This window comes from Hemitrygon akajei, chromosome 7 (assembly GCF_048418815.1).
Source record: "Hemitrygon akajei chromosome 7, sHemAka1.3, whole genome shotgun sequence".
Lineage (NCBI taxonomy): Eukaryota > Metazoa > Chordata > Chondrichthyes > Myliobatiformes > Dasyatidae > Hemitrygon > Hemitrygon akajei.
Window position 1 is genome coordinate 3914934 of NC_133130.1, and position 21382 is coordinate 3936315.

At 48.0% G+C, this 21382-nt stretch overlaps 1 protein-coding gene across 7 annotated transcripts in view; it reads left to right on the forward strand.

Moving 5' to 3' along the window:
* Positions 1-21382, forward strand: part of LOC140730175 (protein EFR3 homolog B-like) — a 179665-nt gene that overhangs the window by 113803 nt on the left and 44480 nt on the right. For 6 of the 7 annotated variants that reach the window (XM_073050313.1, XM_073050312.1, XM_073050311.1 and 3 more), the window contains 4 exons: positions 2479-2554; positions 3197-3358; positions 12776-12907; positions 15651-15718. In XM_073050313.1, the coding sequence (XP_072906414.1) occupies positions 2479-2554; positions 3197-3358; positions 12776-12907; positions 15651-15718 (438 nt within the window). The remainder of the gene's footprint in view (positions 1-2478; positions 2555-3196; positions 3359-12775; positions 12908-15650; positions 15719-21382) is intronic. The other variant, XM_073050316.1, reaches the window with a different exon arrangement.

Sequence of the window (21382 nt, forward strand, 5' to 3'; positions counted from 1 at the left end):
ATCTATTCCTTTTACAGTATGGTAGTTCCCCCAGTCAATATGAGGAAAGTTAAATTCACCTGCTATATCAACCTTATGTTTGCTGCAACAGTCTGAAATCTCTCTGCAAATTTGTTCCTCTAAATCCCTTGAACTGTTGGATGGTCTGTAATATAGCCCCATTGATCAAATCAAATTCAAGTTTAATTATCATTCAACCATACAAGAATAGAGCCAAATGAGACAGTGCTTCTCTGGGGCCAAGGTGCAGAACATACACAGGAGAATCAAGATCAAAAGCACACGTACAGTCCCAGACACAAAAATTTATATGTATAGTGATGCTCCGGGGGTGGGGGAGATGTGGTCAACAGCCCGCACTTGCATCTCTAATGACCAGCACTTGCATTAAAATGTGTTTGTGGGATTATGGTGAGCAGTTCCAGTTCATTTATTGTTATATCTTAAAACCCCGAGTGACACGTCCCACCAGTCACATCACCTCTGGCATCTACTGTCCCGGACAGTGGCAGCAGGCAAGCCTGTAGCTTCAGGCCTAGTCCTCGCTACAACCAAGGCCTTGCAACTCCTCCACCATCTGTCACACCATCAAAAAAGGGAAACAGGCCTGTAGCACCTTACATTATAAATGTCCAACAGGGTCTTGAGATTGAAAGAGAAACATTCAAGACAATCACCTGCGGTCACATTGCATGCTTCCTTCATGCACCAATTCCAATATCTTCCTGTAGCAGGCAGCAACATTGTCTGCACCATCCAGTTCCTCCACCAACGAGCAGCTCACTGATGGGATCCTACTACTAAACATCTTTACCTGCCCTCCCTCTCTGGTTTCAGCAGGGATCATTCTCCCATGATTCCCTTGTCTACTCATCCCTCCCCTCTCGTCTCCCTCCTGGCACTTATCCCTGCAAGTGGCCGAAGTACCACACCGACCCATTCACCTTCTTCCTCACCTTCTTTCAGGGCCCCAAACAGTCCTTCCAGGAGAGGCAACACTTTACCTGTGAATCTGCTGGGGTCATCTTTTGTGTCTGGTGCTCCCAATGTAGCCTCCTCTATATTGGTGCAACCCATCATAAATTGGGGAGCACTTTAGAAACATAGAAAACATAGGACAATACAGGTCCTTCAGGCCACAATGCTGTGCTGAACACGTACTTACTTTAGAAATTACCAAGGGTTACTGATAGCCCTCTCTTTTTCTAAGCTCCATGTACCTATCCAGGAGTCTCTTAAAAGACCCTATCATATTCACCTCCACCACCATCGCCCGCAGCCTATTCCATGCACTCGCGACTCTCTGCATAAAAAAAACTTACCCCTGACATCTCCTCTGTACCCACTTCCAAGCACCTTAAAACTATGCCCTCTTGTGCTAGCCATTTCAGCCCTGGGAAAAAGCCTCTGACTATCCATATGATCAATGCCTCTCATCATCTTATACACCTCTATCAGGTCACCTCACATCCTCCGTCTCTCCAAGGAGAAAAGGCCAAGTTCACCCAACCTATTCTCATAAGACATGCTCCTCAATCCAGGCAACATCCTTGTAAATCTCCTCTGCACCCTTTCTATGGTTTCCACACCCTTCCTGTAGTGAGGCGACCAGAACTAAGCACAGTACTTCAAGTGAGGTCTGACTAGGTTTCTATATTGTTTGTTGAGCACATCTGCTCCATCTGTCAAGAGCAAAATTTTCCAGTGGCCAAACAACTTAACTCCCATTCAAATATGTTGGTCCATGGCCTCTTCTTGTGCCACAATGAGGCTACTCTGAGGGTGGAAGAGGAACACCTCATATTCCATCTAGGTATCCTCAAACCTGATGGCATGAAAATTGATTTCTCCATCTGTAAAACAAATTTCCTTCCACTTCTGCTCTTCTTCTATTCCACACTCTGGTCTCTTTCCTCTTTTCACCTGCCTATCACCTCCCACTGGGCCCTTCCCCTTCCCTTTCTCTCATGTGCACTCTTCTCTCCTGTCAGTTTCCTTCCCTTCCTGCCATTTACCTTTCTTCCCCAACTTGCTTCACCTATCTCCTTCCAGCTATCCTCCTTCCTCTCCTCCCAACTTTTTATTCTGTCATCTTCTGCTTTCCTTTCCGGTCCTGGTGAAGGGGCTCAGCCTGAAACATTTACAATGTATTTCCATCAATGCTGCCTGATCTGCTGAGTTCCTCCAGCATTTTGTGTGTGTTGCTCTGGATTTCCAGCATTTGCAGAATCTCTGTACTTTTTAATTATTGTGTTCTTTATATTTTGTCTTTTTTGTGCTGCATCGGATTCAGAGTAGCAATTATTTTGTTCTCCTTTACACTCATGTACTGGAAATAACATGAAACTATCTTGAATTTTGAAATGTTAACACACCCACCTCCTCCAGCAAATCTTACTTTAACCACATTAGAATCACAGTGCCATGTAGTGTGTGGCCAGCCCACTGTGACTGACTGTGTTTGCTTTTGGTCCTCAGTATTATTTCCGATATCTCTTCCCTGATGCTGAAGGTAGACAAATGCTCTCGGCAGGATACGCTCTTCATGAAGAAGGTATGTTTATGCCTGTCTCTTACTGACTACCTTGTTGACCTAGTGTGGTTTCAGCAGAAAGAATAGGATTAACCGAAGGCTTGAGAGATAGGTTCCACTCTCAACATACCTCTCCAGAAGAGGACAGGCACTCAGGGTTATCTGGTGTCACATGGATGCTTGGTAAATTGGTTTATGATTGTCACATGTACTGAGGTAAAGTGAAAAACGTCTTTGCAAACAGACCATTCATTTCAACAGTACATTGAAATAGAGGAAGTTGAAAGAATAACAGAATGCAGAATGAATTGCTACAGTGCAGGCTGACAGTAAAATGGCAGTTGAGGCAGCTACAACAGAGGCTCTGAGATGAGGGCCTGAATGTGCAGACAATGCTAGGTTGTGTATAGGGGGAAGGATTAGGTGTCATAAGCTGAATTATTTTGCCAACACCTTATGGACAAAAGGGCCTGTTCATATACGGTACAGTAATATGTTCTATAAATATGTCCTGGTGCCTCTTAAATATTGTCATGGCCCTGCCTTCAATACAGGGGTGTGTTATCTGATGGCAATTGAGGGAAACTAGGGAGTGCCTGAAGTGATGACTGTCTCTGTAGTAGTGTTGTCCATGTTGATTAAGGTTGACCTCTTCTCTTACAGCACTCGCAGACCTTGTACAGGTATATTTACATGAGCTGTAAACAGCATAATAACTCACACACCCACTACGATGCCATCTATGCCATGCTTGCCCTTATCAGTGTGGAGCTTGCCAATGAGGAGGTGGTGGTGGACTTAATCCGTGTGGTACTGGCTCTCCAGGTGGGTACAGTGAGGTGATGGTGGATTTAATCTGTGTGGTACTGACTCTCCAGGTTGGTACAGTGAGCTGGTGATGAAGGAACTGACCTGTGTGGTACTGACTCTCCAGGTGGGTACAGTGAGCTGATGATGATGGAACTGACCTGTGTGGTACTGGCTCTCCAGGTGGGTACAGTGAGCTGGTGATGGTGAAACTGACCTGTGTGGTACTGGCTCTCCAGGTGGGTACAGTGAGCTGGTGATGATGGAACTGACCTGTGGTACTGGCTCTCCAGGTGGGTACAGTGAGCTGGTGATGGTAAAACTGACCTGTGTGGTACTGGCTCTCCAGGTGGGTACAGTGAGCTGGTGATGATGGAACCGACCTGTGTGGTACTGGCTCTCCAGATGGGTACAGTGAGCTGGTGATGGTGAAACTGACCTGTGTGGTACTGGCTCTCCAGGTGGGTACAGTGAGCTGGTGATGGTGAAACTGACCTGTGTGGTACTGGCTCTCCAGATGGGTACAGTGAGCTGGTGATGGTGGAACTGACCTGTGTGGTACTGGCTCTCCAGATGGGTACAGTGAGCTGGTGATGGTGGAACTGACCTGTGTGGTACTGGCTCTCCAGGTGGGTACAGTGAGCTGGTGATGGTGGAACTGACCTGTGTGGTACTGGCTCTCCAGGTGGGTACAGTGAGCTGGTGATGGTGGAACTGACCTGTGTGGTACTGGCTCTCCAGGTGGGTACAGTGAGCTGGTGATGATGGAACTGACCTGTGTGGTACTGGCTCTCCAGGTGGGTACAGTGAGCTGGTGATGATGGAACTGACCTGTGTGGTACTGGCTCTCCTGGTGGGTACAGTGAGCTGGTGATGATGGAACTGACCTGTGTGGTACTGGCTCTCCAGGTGGGTACAGTGAGCTGGTGATGATGGAACTGACCTGTGTGGTACTGACTCTCCAGGTTGGTACAGTGAGCTGGTGATGAAGGAACTGACCTGTGTGGTACTGGCTCTCCAGGTGGGTACAGTGAGCTGGTGATGATGGAACTGACCTGTGTGGTACTGGCTCTGCAGGTGGGTACAGTGAGGTGATGGTGGATTTAATCTGTGTGGTACTGACTCTACAGGTTGGTACAGTGAGCTGGTGATGGTGAAACTGACCTGTGTGGTACTGACTCTCCAGGTGGGTACAGTGAGCTGGTGATGATGGAACCGACCTGTGTGGTACTGGCTCTCCAGGTGGGTACAGTGAGCTGGTGATGGTGGAACTGACCTGTGTGGTACTGGCTCTCCAGGTGGGTACAGTGAGCTGGTGATGGTAAAACTGACCTGTGTGGTACTGGCTCTCCAGGTGGGTACAGTGAGCTGGTGATGGTGGAACTTACCTGTGTGGTACTGGCTCTCCAGGTGGGTACAGTGAGCTGGTGATGGTGAAACTGACCTGTGTGGTCCTGGCTCTCCAGGTGGGTACAGTGAGCTGGTGATGGTGAAACTGACCTGTGTGGTCCTGGCTCTCCAGGTGGGTACAGTGAGCTGGTGATGGTGGAACTGACCTGTGGTACTGGCTCTCCAGGTGGGTACAGTGAGCTGGTGATGGTGAAACTGACCTGTGTGGTACTGGCTCTCCAGGTGGGTACAGTGAGCTGGTGATGGTGAAACTGACCTGTGTGGTACTGGCTCTCCAGGTGGGTACAGTGAGCTGGTGATGATGGAACTGACCTGTGTGGTACTGGCTCTCCAGGTGGGTACAGTGAGCTGGTGATGGTGAAACTGACCTGTGTGGTACTGGCTCTCCAGGTGGGTACAGTGAGCTGGTGATGATGGAACTGACCTGTGTGGTACTGGCTCTCCAGGTGGGTACAGTGAGCTGGTGATGGTGAAACTGACCTGTGTGGTACTGGCTCTCCAGGTGGGTACAGTGAGCTGGTGATGATGGAACTGACCTGTGTGGTACTGGCTCTCCAGGTGGGTACAGTGAGCTGGTGATGATGGAACTGACCTGTGTGGTACTGGCTCTCCAGGTGGGTACAGTGAGCTGGTGATGATGGAACTGACCTGTGTGGTACTGGCTCTCCAGGTGGGTACAGTGAGCTGGTGATGGTGGAACTGACCTGTGTGGTACTGGCTCTCCAGGTGGGTACAGTGAGCTGGTGATGATGAAACCGACCTGTGTGGTACTGGCTCTCCAGGTGGGTACAGTGAGCTGGTCATGGTGGAACTGACCTGTGTGGTACTGGCTGTCCAGGTGGGTACAGTGAGCTGGTGATGATGGAACTGACCTGTGTGGTACTGGCTCTCCAGGTGGGTACAGTGAGCTGGTGATGATGGAACTGACCTGTGTGGTACTGGCTCTCCAGGTGGGTACAGTGAGCTGATGATGATGGAACTGACCTGTGTGGTACTGGCTCTCCAGGTGGGTACAGTGAGCTGGTGATGGTGGAACTGACCTGTGTGGTACTGACTCTCCAGGTGGGTACAGTGAGCTGGTGATGATGGAACTGACCTGTGTGGTACTGGCTCTCCAGGTGGGTACAGTGAGCTGGTGATGGTGGAACTGACCTGTGTGGTACTGGCTCTCCAGGTGGGTACAGTGAGCTGATGATGATGGAACTGACCTGTGTGGTACTGGCTCTCCAGGTGGGTACAGTGAGCTGGTGATGATGGAACTGACCTGTGTGGTACTGACTCTCCAGGTGGGTACAGTGAGCTGGTGATGATGGAACTGACCTGTGTGGTCCTGGCTCTCCAGGTGGGTACAGTGAGCTGGTGATGATGGAACTGACCTGTGTGGTACTGGCTCTCCAGGTGGGTACAGTGAGCTGATGATGATGGAACTGACCTGTGTGGTACTGGCTCTCCAGGTGGGTACAGTGAGCTGATGATGATGGAACTGACCTGTGTGGTACTGGCTCTCCAGGTGGGTACAGTGAGCTGGTGATGGTGGAACTGACCTGTGTGGTCCTGGCTCTCCAGGTGGGTACAGTGAGCTGGTGATGATGGAACTGACCTGTGTGGTACTGGCTCTCCAGCTGGGTACAGTGAGCTGGTGATGATGGAACCGACCTGTGTGGTACTGGCTCTCCAGGTGGGTACAGTGAGCTGGTGATGATGGAACTGACCTGTGTGGTACTGGCTCTCCAGGTGGGTACAGTGAGCTGGTGATGATGAAACCGACCTGTGTGGTACTGGCTCTCCAGGTGGGTACAGTGAGCTGGTGATGATGGAACTGACCTGTGTGGTACTGGCTCTCCAGGTGGGTACAGTGAGCTGGTGATGATGAAACCGACCTGTGTGGTACTGGCTCTCCAGGTGGGTACAGTGAGCTGGTCATGGTGGAACTGACCTGTGTGGTACTGGCTCTCCAGGTGGGTACAGTGAGCTGGTGATGATGGAACTGACCTGTGTGGTACTGGCTCTCCAGGTGGGTACAGTGAGCTGGTGATGATGGAACTGACCTGTGTGGTACTGGCTCTCCAGGTGGGTACAGTGAGCTGGTGATGATGGAACTGACCTGTGTGGTACTGGCTCTCCAGGTGGGTACAGTGAGCTGGTGATGCTGGAACTGACCTGTGTGGTACTGACTCTCCAGGTGGGTACAGTGAGCTGGTGATGATGGAACTGACCTGTGTGGTACTGGCTCTCCAGGTGGGTACAGTGAGCTGGTGATGATGGAACTGACCTGTGTGGTACTGGCTCTCCAGGTGGATACAGTGAGCTGGTGATGCTGGAACTGACCTGTGTGGTACTGACTCTCCAGGTGGGTACAGTGAGCTGGTGATGGTGGAACTGACCTGTGTGGTACTGACTCTCCAGGTGGGTACAGTGAGCTGGTGATGATGGAACTGACCTGTGTGGTCCAGGCTCTCCAGGTGGGTACAGTGAGCTGGTGATGATGGAACTGACCTGTGTGGTACTGGCTCTCCAGGTGGGTACAGTGAGGTGATGGTGGATTTAATCTGTGTGGTACTGGCTCTCCTGGTGCGTACAGTGAGCTGGTGATGGTGAAGCTGACCTGTGTGGTACTGGCTCTCCAGCTGGGTACAGTGAGCTGGTGATGGTGGAACTGACCTGTGTGGTACTGACTCTCCAGGTGGGTACAGTGAGCTGGTGATGGTGGAACTGACCTGTGTGGTACTGACTCTCCAGGTGGGTACAGTGAGCTGGTGATGATGGAACTGACCTGTGTGGTCCAGGCTCTCCAGGTGGGTACAGTGAGGTGATGGTGGATTTAATCTGTGTGGTACTGACTCTACAGGTTGGTACAGTGAGCTGGTGATGGTGAAACTGACCTGTGTGGTACTGACTCTCCAGGTGGGTACAGTGAGCTGGTGATGATGGAACCGACCTGTGTGGTACTGGCTCTCCAGGTGGGTACAGTGAGCTGGTGATGGTGGAACTGACCTGTGTGGTACTGGCTCTCCAGGTGGGTACAGTGAGCTGGTGATGGTAAAACTGACCTGTGTGGTACTGGCTCTCCAGGTGGGTACAGTGAGCTGGTGATGATGGAACCGACCTGTGTGGTACTGGCTCTCCTGGTGGGTACAGTGAGCTGGTGATGGTGAAACTGACCTGTGTGGTCCTGGCTCTCCAGGTGGGTACAGTGAGCTGGTGATGGTGGAACTGACCTGTGTGGTACTGACTCTCCAGGTGGGTACAGTGAGCTGGTGATGATGGAACCGACCTGTGTGGTACTGGCTCTCCAGGTGGGTACAGTGAGCTGGTGATGGTGGAACTGACCTGTGTGGTACTGGCTCTCCAGGTGGGTACAGTGAGCTGGTGATGATGGAACTGACCTGTGTGGTCCTGGCTCTCCAGGTGGGTACAGTGAGCTGGTGATGGTGGAACTGACCTGTGTGGTACTGGCTCTCCAGGTGGGTACAGTGAGCTGGTGATGATGGAACTGACCTGTGTGGTACTGGCTCTCCAGGTGGGTACAGTGAGCTGGTGATGATGGAACTGACCTGTGTGGTACTGGCTCTCCAGGTGGGTACAGTGAGCTGGTGATGGTGAAACTGACCTGTGTGGTCCTGGCTCTCCAGGTGGGTACAGTGAGCTGGTGATGGTAAAACTGACCTGTGTGGTACTGGCTCTCCAGGTGGGTACAGTGAGCTGGTGATGGTGGAACTGACCTGTGTGGTACTGGCTCTCCAGGTGGGTACAGTGAGCTGGTGATGGTGGAACTGACCTGTGTGGTACTGGCTCTCCAGGTGGGTACAGTGAGCTGGTGATGGTGGAACTGACCTGTGTGGTACTGGCTCTCCAGGTGGGTACAGTGAGCTGGTGATGATGGAACTGACCTGTGTGGTACTGGCTCTCCAGGTGGGTACAGTGAGCTGGTGATGGTGAAACTGACCTGTGTGGTCCTGGCTCTCCAGGTGGGTACAGTGAGCTGGTGATGGTAAAACTGACCTGTGTGGTACTGGCTCTCCAGGTGGGTACAGTGAGCTGGTGATGGTGGAACTGACCTGTGTGGTACTGGCTCTCCAGGTGGGTACAGTGAGCTGGTGATGGTGGAACTGACCTGTGTGGTACTGGCTCTCCAGGTGGGTACAGTGAGCTGGTGATGATGGAACCGACCTGTGTGGTACTGGCTCTCCAGATGGGTACAGTGAGCTGGTGATGGTGAAACTGACCTGTGTGGTACTGGCTCTCCAGGTGGGTACAGTGAGCTGGTGATGGTGAAACTGACCTGTGTGGTCCTGGCTCTCCAGGTGGGTACAGTGAGCTGGTGATGGTGGAACTGACCTGTGTGGTACTGGCTCTCCAGGTGGGTACAGTGAGCTGGTGATGATGGAACCGACCTGTGTGGTACTGGCTCTCCAGATGGGTACAGTGAGCTGGTGATGGTGAAACTGACCTGTGTGGTACTGGCTCTCCAGGTGGGTACAGTGAGCTGGTGATGATGAAACTGACCTGTGTGGTCCTGGCTCTCCAGGTGGGTACATTGAGCTGGTGATGATGGAACTGACCTGTGTGGTACTGGCTCTCCAGGTGGGTACAGTGAGCTGGTGATGATGGAACTGACCTGTGTGGTACTGGCTCTCCAGGTGCGTACAGTGAGCTGGTGATGATGGAACTGACCTGTGTGGTACTGGCTCTCCAGGTGGGTACAGTGAGCTGGTGATGATGGAACTGACCTGTGTGGTACTGGCTCTCCAGGTGGGTACAGTGAGCTGGTGATGGTGAAACTGACCTGTGTGGTCCTGGCTCTCCAGGTGGGTACAGTGAGCTGGTGATGGTGGAACTGACCTGTGTGGTACTGGCTCTCCAGGTGGGTACAGTGAGCTGGTGATGATGGAACTGACCTGTGTGGTACTGGCTCTCCAGGTGGGTACAGTGAGCTGGTGATGGTGAAACTGACCTGTGTGGTACTGGCTCTCCAGGTGGGTACAGTGAGCTGGTGATGGTGGAACTGACCTGTGTGGTACTGGCTCTCCAGGTGGGTACAGTGAGCTGGTGATGATGGAACTGACCTGTGTGGTACTGGCTCTCCAGGTGGGTACAGTGAGCTGGTGATGATGGAACTGACCTGTGTGGTACTGGGTCTCCAGGTGGGTACAGTGAGCTGGTGATGATGGAACTGACCTGTGTGGTACTGACTCTCCAGGTGGGTACAGTGAGCTGGTGATGATGGAACTGACCTGTGGTACTGGCTCTCCAGGTGGGTACAGTGAGCTGGTGATGGTGGAACTGACCTGTGTGGTACTGGCTCTCCAGGTGGGGAAAATTAAGGTTTACTACCTTATCCTGAATGCCAAGTGACTAAACCTCCAGCAGCTCATCCATAGTTAAGAGGTGTTAAAAATATCTGCCATGGCTCCTGTAATATCTACATTAGACTCCCACAAAGTGTGAGGAGACACTTTGACAGGCTCTGGGTATTTATTCACTCTAATTTTTATCAAGACAACAAGCACCTTGTCCTCTATAATCTGTATGAGGTCAATGACCTCCTGCTACTTTGCCTCACTCCTGCGTCCATCTCCCAAACAAATGCTGATGCAAAAAATCCATTTAAGATCACCCTCATCTCTTGCGGCTCCGTGCTTAGATGACCTCTCTGATCTAGAAAAGGTAAAATTTTGTCCCTTGCTAACCTTTTGCTCTTATTATATCTGTAGAAACCCTTAGGACTCTCCTTCACCTTGTCTGTTAGAGCAACCTCGTGCCTTTTGTTAAGTGTCCGCTAGCATTTCTTATACCCATTTCTTCTGCTGGCCTATATCTGCTATGCACCTTCTTCTTAATCAGGGCCTTCACCTTTCTCAAAAAACAAGGTCCCCTAAGCCTGTCATCTTTGCCTTTTATGACAGAAACTTGCAAACTCTGTACACTCAAATATTTCACTTTTGAAGACCTCCTACTTACCAAGTACACCTTTGCCAGAAAACAGCCTGTCTCAATCCAAATTGCCAGATCCTTTCTGATGCCATTAAAATTGGCCTTTCTCCAATTTAGAATATTTTTGCATATTGACTTTGAAGCTAATGGTATTATGATCTCTCAATTTGAAGTGTTCCCTTATGCAAACTTATGTCACCTGCCCTGCCTCATTCCCAATAGGAGATCAGGTATCGCACACTCTCTCGTTGGGATTTCTATGTACTGATGAAGGATACTTTCCTGAACACATTTGATGAACTCTTTCCCATTTAGTCCTTTTACAGAATGTCAATATGTAGAAAGTTAAAATCATTTACTATCACAACCTTATTTTTCTTGTAAATGGTGCGATCTCTAACTTCTGTGACTATTGGCTATTCTATAATCCCATGAATGTGGTCATCCATTACTTATTCCTCAGTTCCACCCATTCATCCCCAGTAGATGAGCTCTCCAATCTGTCCCATCCGAGAATTACTGTGCCATTTTCCCTGACTAATAATGCCAACCCACCCCCTTTAACACCTCCCCCTCAATCACGTCTGAAACAACAAAACCCCAGAACATTGAGCTGCCAGTCCTGCCCTTCCTGCAATCAAGTCTTATTAATGGCTACAACGTCATTATTCCACATGCTGATCCATGCTCTAAGTTCATCTGCCTTTCCTATAATAAGCCTTACATTGAAATACAAACAACTCAGAACATTCAACTCACCATTCTCAACCTTTCAATTCCTGACTTGGTACATAGGTTTAACAACATCTTTCTCCACTATCTGCTCTGGCACTCTGTTCCCATCTCCCTACAACTCTAGTTTAAATGCCTTGGTGCATCAAGAGAAAACCTTCCCACGAGGATATTAGTACCCCTCTGGTTCTGGTGCAATCTGTCCTTTCTGTAGAGGAAGCAAGCCCAATAATCCAAACATTGAAGCCCTCTCTCTTGCACCATTTCTTTTGTCACATGTTAAACTGTATAATCTTCCTATTTCAGGCCTCATTAGCACATGGTATGGGTAGCAATCCTGAGATCACAACCCATTGTTTTCTCATACAATTAAACCAGTCAACCTATCGAGTCTTTGAATTCCCTCTCAGTAACACCATCATCCCCATTCCTCCACTGATTTACAGTTAACAAGAATGGCCAAGCAATTCACACATTCATCTACACCAGGGGTAGGTAGAGTGATGAATTCACACCCCCCACATCTACACCAGGAGTAGATAGAGTGATGAATTCACCCCCCCCCCATATCTACACCAGGAGTAGGTACAGTGGTGAATTCACCTCCCGACTCATCTACACCAGGGGTAGGTACAGTGATGAATTCACCCTCTCCCCTCACTCATCTACACCAGGGTTAGGTACAGAGATGAATTCACCCCCTTCCCTCACTCATCTACACCAGGGGTAGGTACAGTGATGAATTCACCCCCCACCCACTCATCTACACCAGGGGTAGGTAGAGTGATGAATTCATCCCCTACTCATCTGCACCAGGGGTAGGTAGAGTGATATGTTCAGCCCTCATCTGGGGAGTGTTACACATGTTAACTGACCTCAAAACCATGGTTGTGTGGAGATGGGATGTCCTCAGTCACATGCCGAATGTACAAAGAGAAACAGATGGTGCCTGGGAGGGGGTTCGATACACATTGCTAATGCTCTGAGGCTTCTGCTTGACAGGGGACCCTCAGTAACACAGCGGTTAGCGTGACTCTTTTGCAGTTCAGGGTTTGACTCTGTACAGCCTCTCAGTGGTTTTCCCCCTGGGAGCTCTGCTTTACTCTCACACTCCAGTTAAATTAATCGGTCATTGTGATTAAGCTGGGGTTAAATCGGTGGGTTGGACAGCCCGGCTTGTGGGCCTGTTCTGTGATGTATTTCTAAATAAAATAAATGGACCGACTGTGCATGGAAAGCCAACTAGAAAGGTGAATAGTCTCACCATGCTGTTGAATTGCCTAGCCTTCCCATTGGTGTATAGCTCAGCAGTCTTCTGTGGGGAGTGATAGAGAGTGAAACGATTTGTCTCTTTGACAGGAACTTTCCCTCAACAATGAAGACAACCTCCCTGTGTGGAGCCGCTGTGCCATCCATGCCCTAGCCTCTGCCTACCTGAACTTCATCAGCCAGCTCACCACCCTGCCAGCCTTCTGCCAGAATATCCAACAGGTAAGGTGCTCAAGGCCAAATACCAACCTTTCCCCTTTTCTCTCAGAACACTATTCCAGGTTTGAATGGCTTGTCATATGAAGAGTGTTTGATGGCTCTGACCCTGTATTCACTGGAATTCAGAAGAATGAGGAGTGACCTCATTGAAACCTATCAAACGGTGAAAGGCCTTGATAGAGTGGATGTGACAAGGATGCTTCCTATTGTGGGAAAGTCAAAGACCAAAGGACACAGCCTCAGAATAGAGAGGCGTCCTTTTAGAATGGAGATGAGGAACTTCTTTAGCCAGAGAATGGTGAATCTGAGCCAGAAGTTGATAGATTCTTGATTAGTCAGGGCATGAAAGGAGACGGGGAGAAGGCAGGAGATTGGGGCTGAGAGGAAAATTGGATCAGCCATGATGAAATGGCAGAGCAGATTCGATGGGCCAAATAGTCTAATTCTACTCCTATATCTTAACATCCTATGGTCTTAAAGGAAGGATGTTGAAGCTTTGGAGAGGGTGCAGAAGGTATTCAGCAGAATGCTGCCTTCATTAGAGGGCATGTGCTGTACCCAGAAGATGGACCCAGAGCACCCACTATCTCTCATGTCACCTTTATCATAGCTCCACCATGTGGCTCAGCAGCTTCTGGGGATTTATCAACTTCCAAACTCACCAACTCCAGGATTATATTGTGACCAACAGTTCCTCCATTCCCCCCCTCACTGCATCCCTGAATCTCCAGTATGTCAGGCAGGTACTGTATGTCTTCTATGTAATTTCCCAAATATCCAGAGGATTTTGAGGTGTCACAGTAGCATAGCACTGATACAGCGTCAGTGACCTGCATTCATTTTGCGCTGCTGTCTGTAAAGAGTTTGTACAATCTCCCCCCGCCTGGGTTTCTCTGGGTGCTCCAGTTTCAAAGACATACGGGTTAGATATAGTAAACTTTGGACATACAAGTAGTCTCCGAGTTACAAACGTTGGACTTATGGACAACTCGTACTTACGAACCGAGGAAGGAGAACGCCATCCACCATTTTAAGTCGTTACCGTTGACACTGTGTTGAGTGTTTAACTTTGTATTTGGCTTAAATTTTTCTTCGTAAGCTTCACCCTGATCCTGCCCGCCACCCCCCCCCCCCCCCCCATTCCAGTCGGCTGGTGGCGCAGTGAGATCAGTGCCAGGCTCGAGAACGGAGGTTTCCAAGTTCGATCCAGTGACTCCTGTACCATCCGTGCCAGATTGATGTTGAGCTCGCAACTCGACCTCATAAAAAAAAACACTGCTACCTCCAGTTTAAATTCCCACGTGGAATATTGTGGAGGATCAAATACCCAAACCCAGCAAACCCAGCACAGCCTCCACTTGTCCCATTTAGCCTGTCTCAATGCGGTGGTCTTTAGGACCCGGCGGACCTCGGGAGCCGACAAAGCTCGGGACCCGCCACCCACAGTGTTTCTGTTCCATTGATGGGAAGCGATCACGATTGAAAATAAAGTGGAAATAATAAAGCATTTGGAAAGAGGTGAAACACCATCGGTCATTGGAAAAGCTTTAGGCTACAGTTGGTCAATGATCGGAACAATTTTAAAGGATAAAGTGAGAATAATGGAGCATGTGAAAGGCCCTGCCCCGATGAAAGCTACAATTATTACTAAGCAACGCAGTGGTTTAATTATTGGAATACATATGTTTCTTAAATGTTTTACATGCATAGAAAGGTAAAATATATACTATATACTAAGACAAACGTTTGACTAACTGACGCTAAATAATACCGGATGTTCTTGTTCCGACTTACGTACAAATCCGACTTAAAGGCGGACTCAGGAATGGAACTTGTATGTAACCTGGGGACTGCCTGTACTATGTTGGTGATGGAAGCATGGTGACTCTTGTGGGCTTCCCCCAGCACATCCTTCGGTTGTGTTGGTCATTGTTGCAAATGATGCATTTCACTGTATGTCTCCATAATAACGCTCATCCATCATCTTGATTTCCTTTTCCCAGTAGTTATTTCTCCTGTCTGCACCTGTGGGGACCGACATTTTCCCTCACCGATTGTTAACGTTTCTTTCAGTTTGTTTTTATCCTCTGCACCAGCCTGCTCTCATATTCAATCAGCCTTTCTTCCTTGATTACTCAATTTCTCAGGCTTGACTGATTTCAAAACTGCCTTTTGCCATCAAGTCTCTTGCTGTTTCTGCCAACTTTAGCATCTTCATCCTTTCAGTGGTATCCAGCCTTCTAATTTTCTTCTCAACCTTTTCCTGCTTTTTTTTTCTGTCTAATATTTTATTTGCAACTTGTTCTTTATTGTACACCTGGCTATTGCATGTCCACTGTCCTGTCTTTCAGTCAACCCACACGAAGCTACCAGTATTTGAGACAAACCATTACTTCACTGATGTCTGTCAGGGAAGAAGGTGGAGACAGATATGAGGCCAGAATTTAAGAGACATTTAGACAGACACATTAACAGGCAGGGATGAACAAACAAGGGAGTCAAGAATACAAAGGGGGAGATAGTTAGTGATTCACTCTGTCCCCATTGGTTAAACCCATGATTCACTGAGTCTCCCATTGGGAAAAACCCTCATTCATTCTGTGTCCTCATTGGTTCAACTCCTAATTCACTGTGTCTCCCATTCATCAAAACCCTGATTCACTCTGTATCCCCACTGGTGAAATCAGTGATACACTCTTTCTCTCCCTCAGCCTTGTAGATTTCCTAACTGTTGACCTTTTTACAGGTGATTGAGACGCGTCAAAAAGAAGCTCCATACCTATTACCTGACGGAATCTTTGAGTCCAAAAACAGGTATGAAGGAAAATTGGTGCTGTCAATCTCTACTGAATCTTGAGTGGGTTTTATATACTTGCTGTGTGTAATGCCACCACAGTTTCTGAGACAGTTCCTAGTGGCTGTTAATAGGTTCTTTGTTTGTTTTGGGTCAGTGTATTGCTGAGGGCCTCACCATGTACATTGCTGCAGAGTGGGTTCATGTCAAGTACTGGACAGGTCCCTGATAACTGGGTGTAAAGTTTCTGTGTGGTACTACCCTATGATTCAGAAATGAACTAAAGTGCAGACACATCTGTGAGGATGCAAGTGTGTCTTTTCCATCTACTTCAATCATTTCCCTTAACAGTGAACTTCAGGAAGCAAGCTCTCTATCTCATCAATCACTCTTAAACATTCCCCTCTCACCTTAACGCTATACTCTGGTATTTGATATTTCTGTGTGAACTTTATCTACCTGTCAGGAAATGTAGAGGAGACAGAGCAGAAGAAATGATTTAACGATGAGCGACAACTTTACTAATCAACTGCAGAGTAACAAGCCATGAGGGGACACAAAACAAGAGAGAACAGACACAGAACACCACAGGCAACAGGGTAACTGAAGGCCAGGAACAACTAGTTGAGGCTGGCTGCTTCGACGAGTGAACAAGGATTGTGGATGCGAACTGGGTTTAAATAGGCTGCAGTTGATGAGTTGAAAATAAGCAGTAGTTGACTCCTATTAGTTGGAGGTGCTTGCCTGTGTAGGTTTAATACTACAGTTTTATCAGCTTGCCCCGTAGCTTCTGACAGTCCAAACAAAATGATCCAAGTTTGTCCAAACCTTTGGGCCAAACACTGGCAAATGGGACTCACTTGAATGGGACATCTCAGATGAGCACGGTCCAGTTAAGCATAGGGCCTGTTTCTATGCTGTATGACTCTATGACTTTCTTTCTGATTAAAGCACACAGTATCATAATGAAGCACCTACTGGTTAAAATGTAGGCAGGACTTACTTGCTACTAGCAGGTAAGACTACATCCAACATAGAGTCATAGAGCACTACAGCACAGAAACAGGCCCTTTGGCCCATCTAGTCCATGCCAAACTATTATTCTGTCTAGACCCATCAACCTGCATCCAGACCATAGCCCTCCATACCCCTCCCATCCATGTACCTATCGAAATTTCTCCTAAATGTTGGAAATGAATTCACATCCAAAACTTCCACTGGCAGCTCATTCCACACTCCCACCATCCTCTGAGTGAAAAGTTTCCCCTCATGGCCCCTTCAATATTTCACCTTTCACAGTTAACCTGCGACTTCCAGTTCTAGTCTTACCCAACCTCAGTGGAAAAAGCCTGCTTGCATTTACCCGCTCGACACCCCTCAGCATTTTGCATAGCTCTATGAAATCTCCCAATTCCCTCACGCTCTTGTGAGAGAGAGAGTCATTAACATAGAACATTATAGCACAGTACAAGTCCTTCAGACAACAATGTTATGCCAACCTTTTAACCTACTCCACAATCAATCTAACCCTTCCCTCCCACAAAACCCTCAATTTTTCTATCATTATGTGCCTATCTATTCTTAAATGTCCCTAATATAGCAGCCTCTTTCATCGTAGAGGCAGGGCTTTCTAAACGACTACCACTCTCTCAGTAAAGAACTTGCTTCTGATAACTGCCCTGTATGGTAGAAACATAGAAAACCTACAGCACAATACAGGCCCTTCAGCACTCAATGTTGTACCGAACATGTACTTACTTTAGAAATTACCTAGGGTTACTCATAGCCCACACGAGGAAATCTGCAGATGCTGGAAATTCAAGCAACACACACAAAATGCTGGTGGAACACAGCAGGCCAGGCAGCATCTGTAAGGTGAAGCACTGTTGACATTTCAGGCCAAGAGCCTTTCAGCCCGAAACGTTGACAGCGCTTCTCCTTATAGATGCTGCCTGGCCTGCTGTGTTCCACCAGCATTCTGTGTGTGTTGTTACCCATAGCCCTCTATTTTTCTAAGCTCCATGTACCTATCCAGGAGTCGCTTAAAAGACCCTATTATATCCGCCTCCACCACCATTGCCAACAGCCCATTCCACGCACTCACCACTCTGCATAAAAAAACTTACACCTGACATCTCTGTACCTACTTCCAAGCACCTTAAAACTGTGCCCTCTCGTGCTAGCCATTTCAGCCCTGGGAAAAAGCCTCTGACTATCCACATGATCAATGCCTCTCATCATCTTATACATCTCTATCAGGTCTCCTCTCATCCTTGGTAGCTCGAAGGAAAAAAGGCTGACTTTACTCAACCTATTCTCATAAGGCATGCTCCCCAATCCAGGCAACTTCCTTGTAAATCTGCTCTGCACCCTTTCTATGGTTTCCACATCCTTCCTGTAGTGAGGTGACCAAAACTGAGCACAGTACTCCAAGTAGGGTCTGACCAGGGTTTTATATAGCTGTATCATTACCTCTTGGCTCCTAAACTCAATCCCACGGTTGATGAAGGCCAATGCACCGTATTACCTTCTTAACTACAGAGTCAATCTGCACAGCAGTTTTGAGTGTCCTATGGACTCAGACCCCAAGATCCCTCTGATCCCCCACACTGCCAGGAGTCTTACCATTAATGCTATATTCTGCCATCATATTTGACTGACAAAAATGAACCACCTCACACTGATTTGGGTTGCCACTTCTCAGCCCAGTTTTGCATCCTATCAATGTCTTCGGTAACATCTGACAGCCCTCCACACTATCCACAACACCCTCAACCTTTGTGTCATCAGCAAATTTGCTAACCTATTCATCCACTTCCTCATCCAGGTCATTTATAAAAATCACGAAGTGTGGGGGTCCCAGAACAGATCCCTGAGGCACACCACTGGTCACTGACCTCCATGCAGAATATGACCCGTCTAAACCACTCATTGCCTTCTGTGGGCAAGCCAGTTCTGGATCCACAAAGCAATGTCCTCTTGGATCCCATGCCTCCGTACTTTCTCAATGAACCTTGTATGGTGCACCTTATCAAATGTCTTGCTGAAATCTACATACACTACATCTACTACTCTACCTTCGCCAACATGTTTAGCCACAGCTTCAAAAAATTCTATCAGGCTTGTAAGGCACAATCTGCCTTTGACAAAGCCATGCTGACTATTCCTAATCATATTATGCCTCTCCAAATATTCATAAATCCTGCCTCTCAAGATCGTTTCAATCAGTTTACCAACCACTGAAGTAATACTCATTGGTCTATAATTTCCTGGCCTATCTCTACTCCCTTTCTTGAATAAGGGAACAACATCTGTAATCCTCAAATCCTCTATAACTTGTCCCATTCCCATTGATGATGCAAAGATCATTGCAGACACTCAGCAATCTCCTCCCTCACCTCCCACAGTAGCCTGGGGTACATCTCGTCCAGTCCTGGATACTTATCCAACTTGATGCTTTCCAAACACTCCAGCACATCCTCTTTCTTAATGTCTATAGGCTCAAGCTTTTCAATCTGCTGTAAGTCATCCCTACAATCACCAAGGTCCTTTTCTGTAGTGAATACTGAAGCAGTGTATTCATTAAGTATCTCTGCCATCTCCTCCAGTTCCATATAGACTTTTCCACTGTCAGACTTGATTGGTCCTATTCTCTCACATCTTATCCTCTTGCTCTTCACATACTTGCAGAATGCCTTGGGGTTTTCCTTAATCCTGCTCACCAAGACCTTCTCATGGCCCCTTCTGGCTCTCCTAATTTCATTCTTAAGCTCCTTCCTGCTTGCCTTATAATCTTCTAGATCTCTATCATTACCTAGTTTTTTTGAACATCTCATAAGCTTTTCTTTTCTTCTTGACTAGATTTTCAACAGCCTTTGTACACCACGGTTCCTGTACCAAACCATCCTTTCCCTGTCTCATTAGAATGTACCTTTGCAGAACGCCACGCAAATGTCCCCTGAACATCTGCCACACTTCTGCCGTACATTTCCCTGAGAACATCTGTTCCCAATTTATGAAACATAGAACATAGAAAACCTACCGCACAATACAGGCCCTTCAGCCCACAAAGCTATGTTGAACATGTCCCTACCTTAGAAATTACCTAGGTTACCCATAGCACCTCTATTTTTCTGAGCTCCATGTACCTATCTAGGAGTCCCTTAAAAGACCCTATCGTATCGTTTTGCGGGCAATGGAGTGATCTGGGAGTAGAGTGAAGCCTTAAGGGCCTTGGCTCAATGGGATTAGGCAGAAACGGGCGAGGCAAGGTAGGTTTAGTTTTCAATTTTTCCTGTTATTTGAGGAAAGGGGGAATTATGAGTGTGAGGGCAGCTTGTTGTTCTTGGTGTCGGATGTGGGAGGACCTGGAGTCTCCTAGCCTCCCAGACGTCCACATCTGGGCTAGGTGTGCCGAGCTGCAGCTCCTAAGGGACTGTGTTAGGGAACTGGAGCTGCAGCTCGATGACCTTCATCTGGTCAGGGAGAGTGAGGAGTTGATAGAGAGGAGTTACAGGCAGGTGGTCACACTGGGGCCATGAGAGGCAGACAAATGGGTCACAGTTAGGAGAGGGAAAAGGAAGAGTCAGGTACTAGAGAGTACACCAGTGGCTGTACCCCTTGACAATAAGTACTCCTGTTTGAGTACTGTTGGGGGGGGGGCAGCCTACCTGGGGCAAGCAACAGTGGCCGTGCCTCCGGCACAGAGTTTGGCCCTGTAGCTCAGAAGGATAGGGAAAGGAAGAGGAAGGCAGTAGTAATAGGGGACTCGATAGTTAGGGGGTCAGATAGGCGATTCTGTGGGTGCAGTCAGGAGACCCGGATGATAGTTTGCCTCCCTGGTGCCAGGGTCCAGGATGTTTCTGATCGCGTCCAAGATATCCTGAAGTGGGAGGGTGAGGAGCCAGAGGTCGTGCTACATATAGGTACTAATGACATAGGTAAGAAAAAGGAAGAGGTCCTGAAAGGAGAATATAGGGAGTTAGGAAAGGAGTTGAGAAGAAGGACCACAAAGGTAGTCATCTCGGGATTATGGCTTGTGCCATAAAGTTGCCATAAAGATAATAAAGTTGTTTGCACTGTTAGGGATAAACAGAGAGTAAGATGTGGAGAGTTTCTTAAATGCACCTATTTTAATGCTAGGAGCATTGTAAGAAAGGTGGATGAGCTTAGAGCATGGATTGATACCTGGAAATATGATGTTGTAGCTATTAGAGAAACATGGTTGCAGGAGGGGTGTGATTGGCAATTAAATATTCCTGGATTTCATTGCCTCAGGTGTGATAGACTTGGAGGGGCAAGAGGGGGAAATGTTGCATTGCTTGTCAGAGAAAATATTACAGCGGTGCTTTGGCAAGATAGAATAGAGGGCTTGTGTAGTGAGGCTATTTGGGTGGGATTGAGGAATGGGAAAGGTGTAACACTTATAGGGGTGTATTATAGACCACCTAATGGGGAACAAGAATTGGAGGAGCAAATTTGTACGGAGATAGCAGATATTTGTAGTAAGCACAAGGTTGTGATTGTGGGAGATTTTAATTTTCCACACATAGACTGGGAAGCTCATTCTGTAAAAGTTCTGGATGGTTTGGAGTTTGTAAAATGTGTGCAGAATAGCTTTGCAGCAATACATAGAGGTACCAACTAGAGAAGGGGCAGTGTTGGATCTCCTGATAGGGAATGAG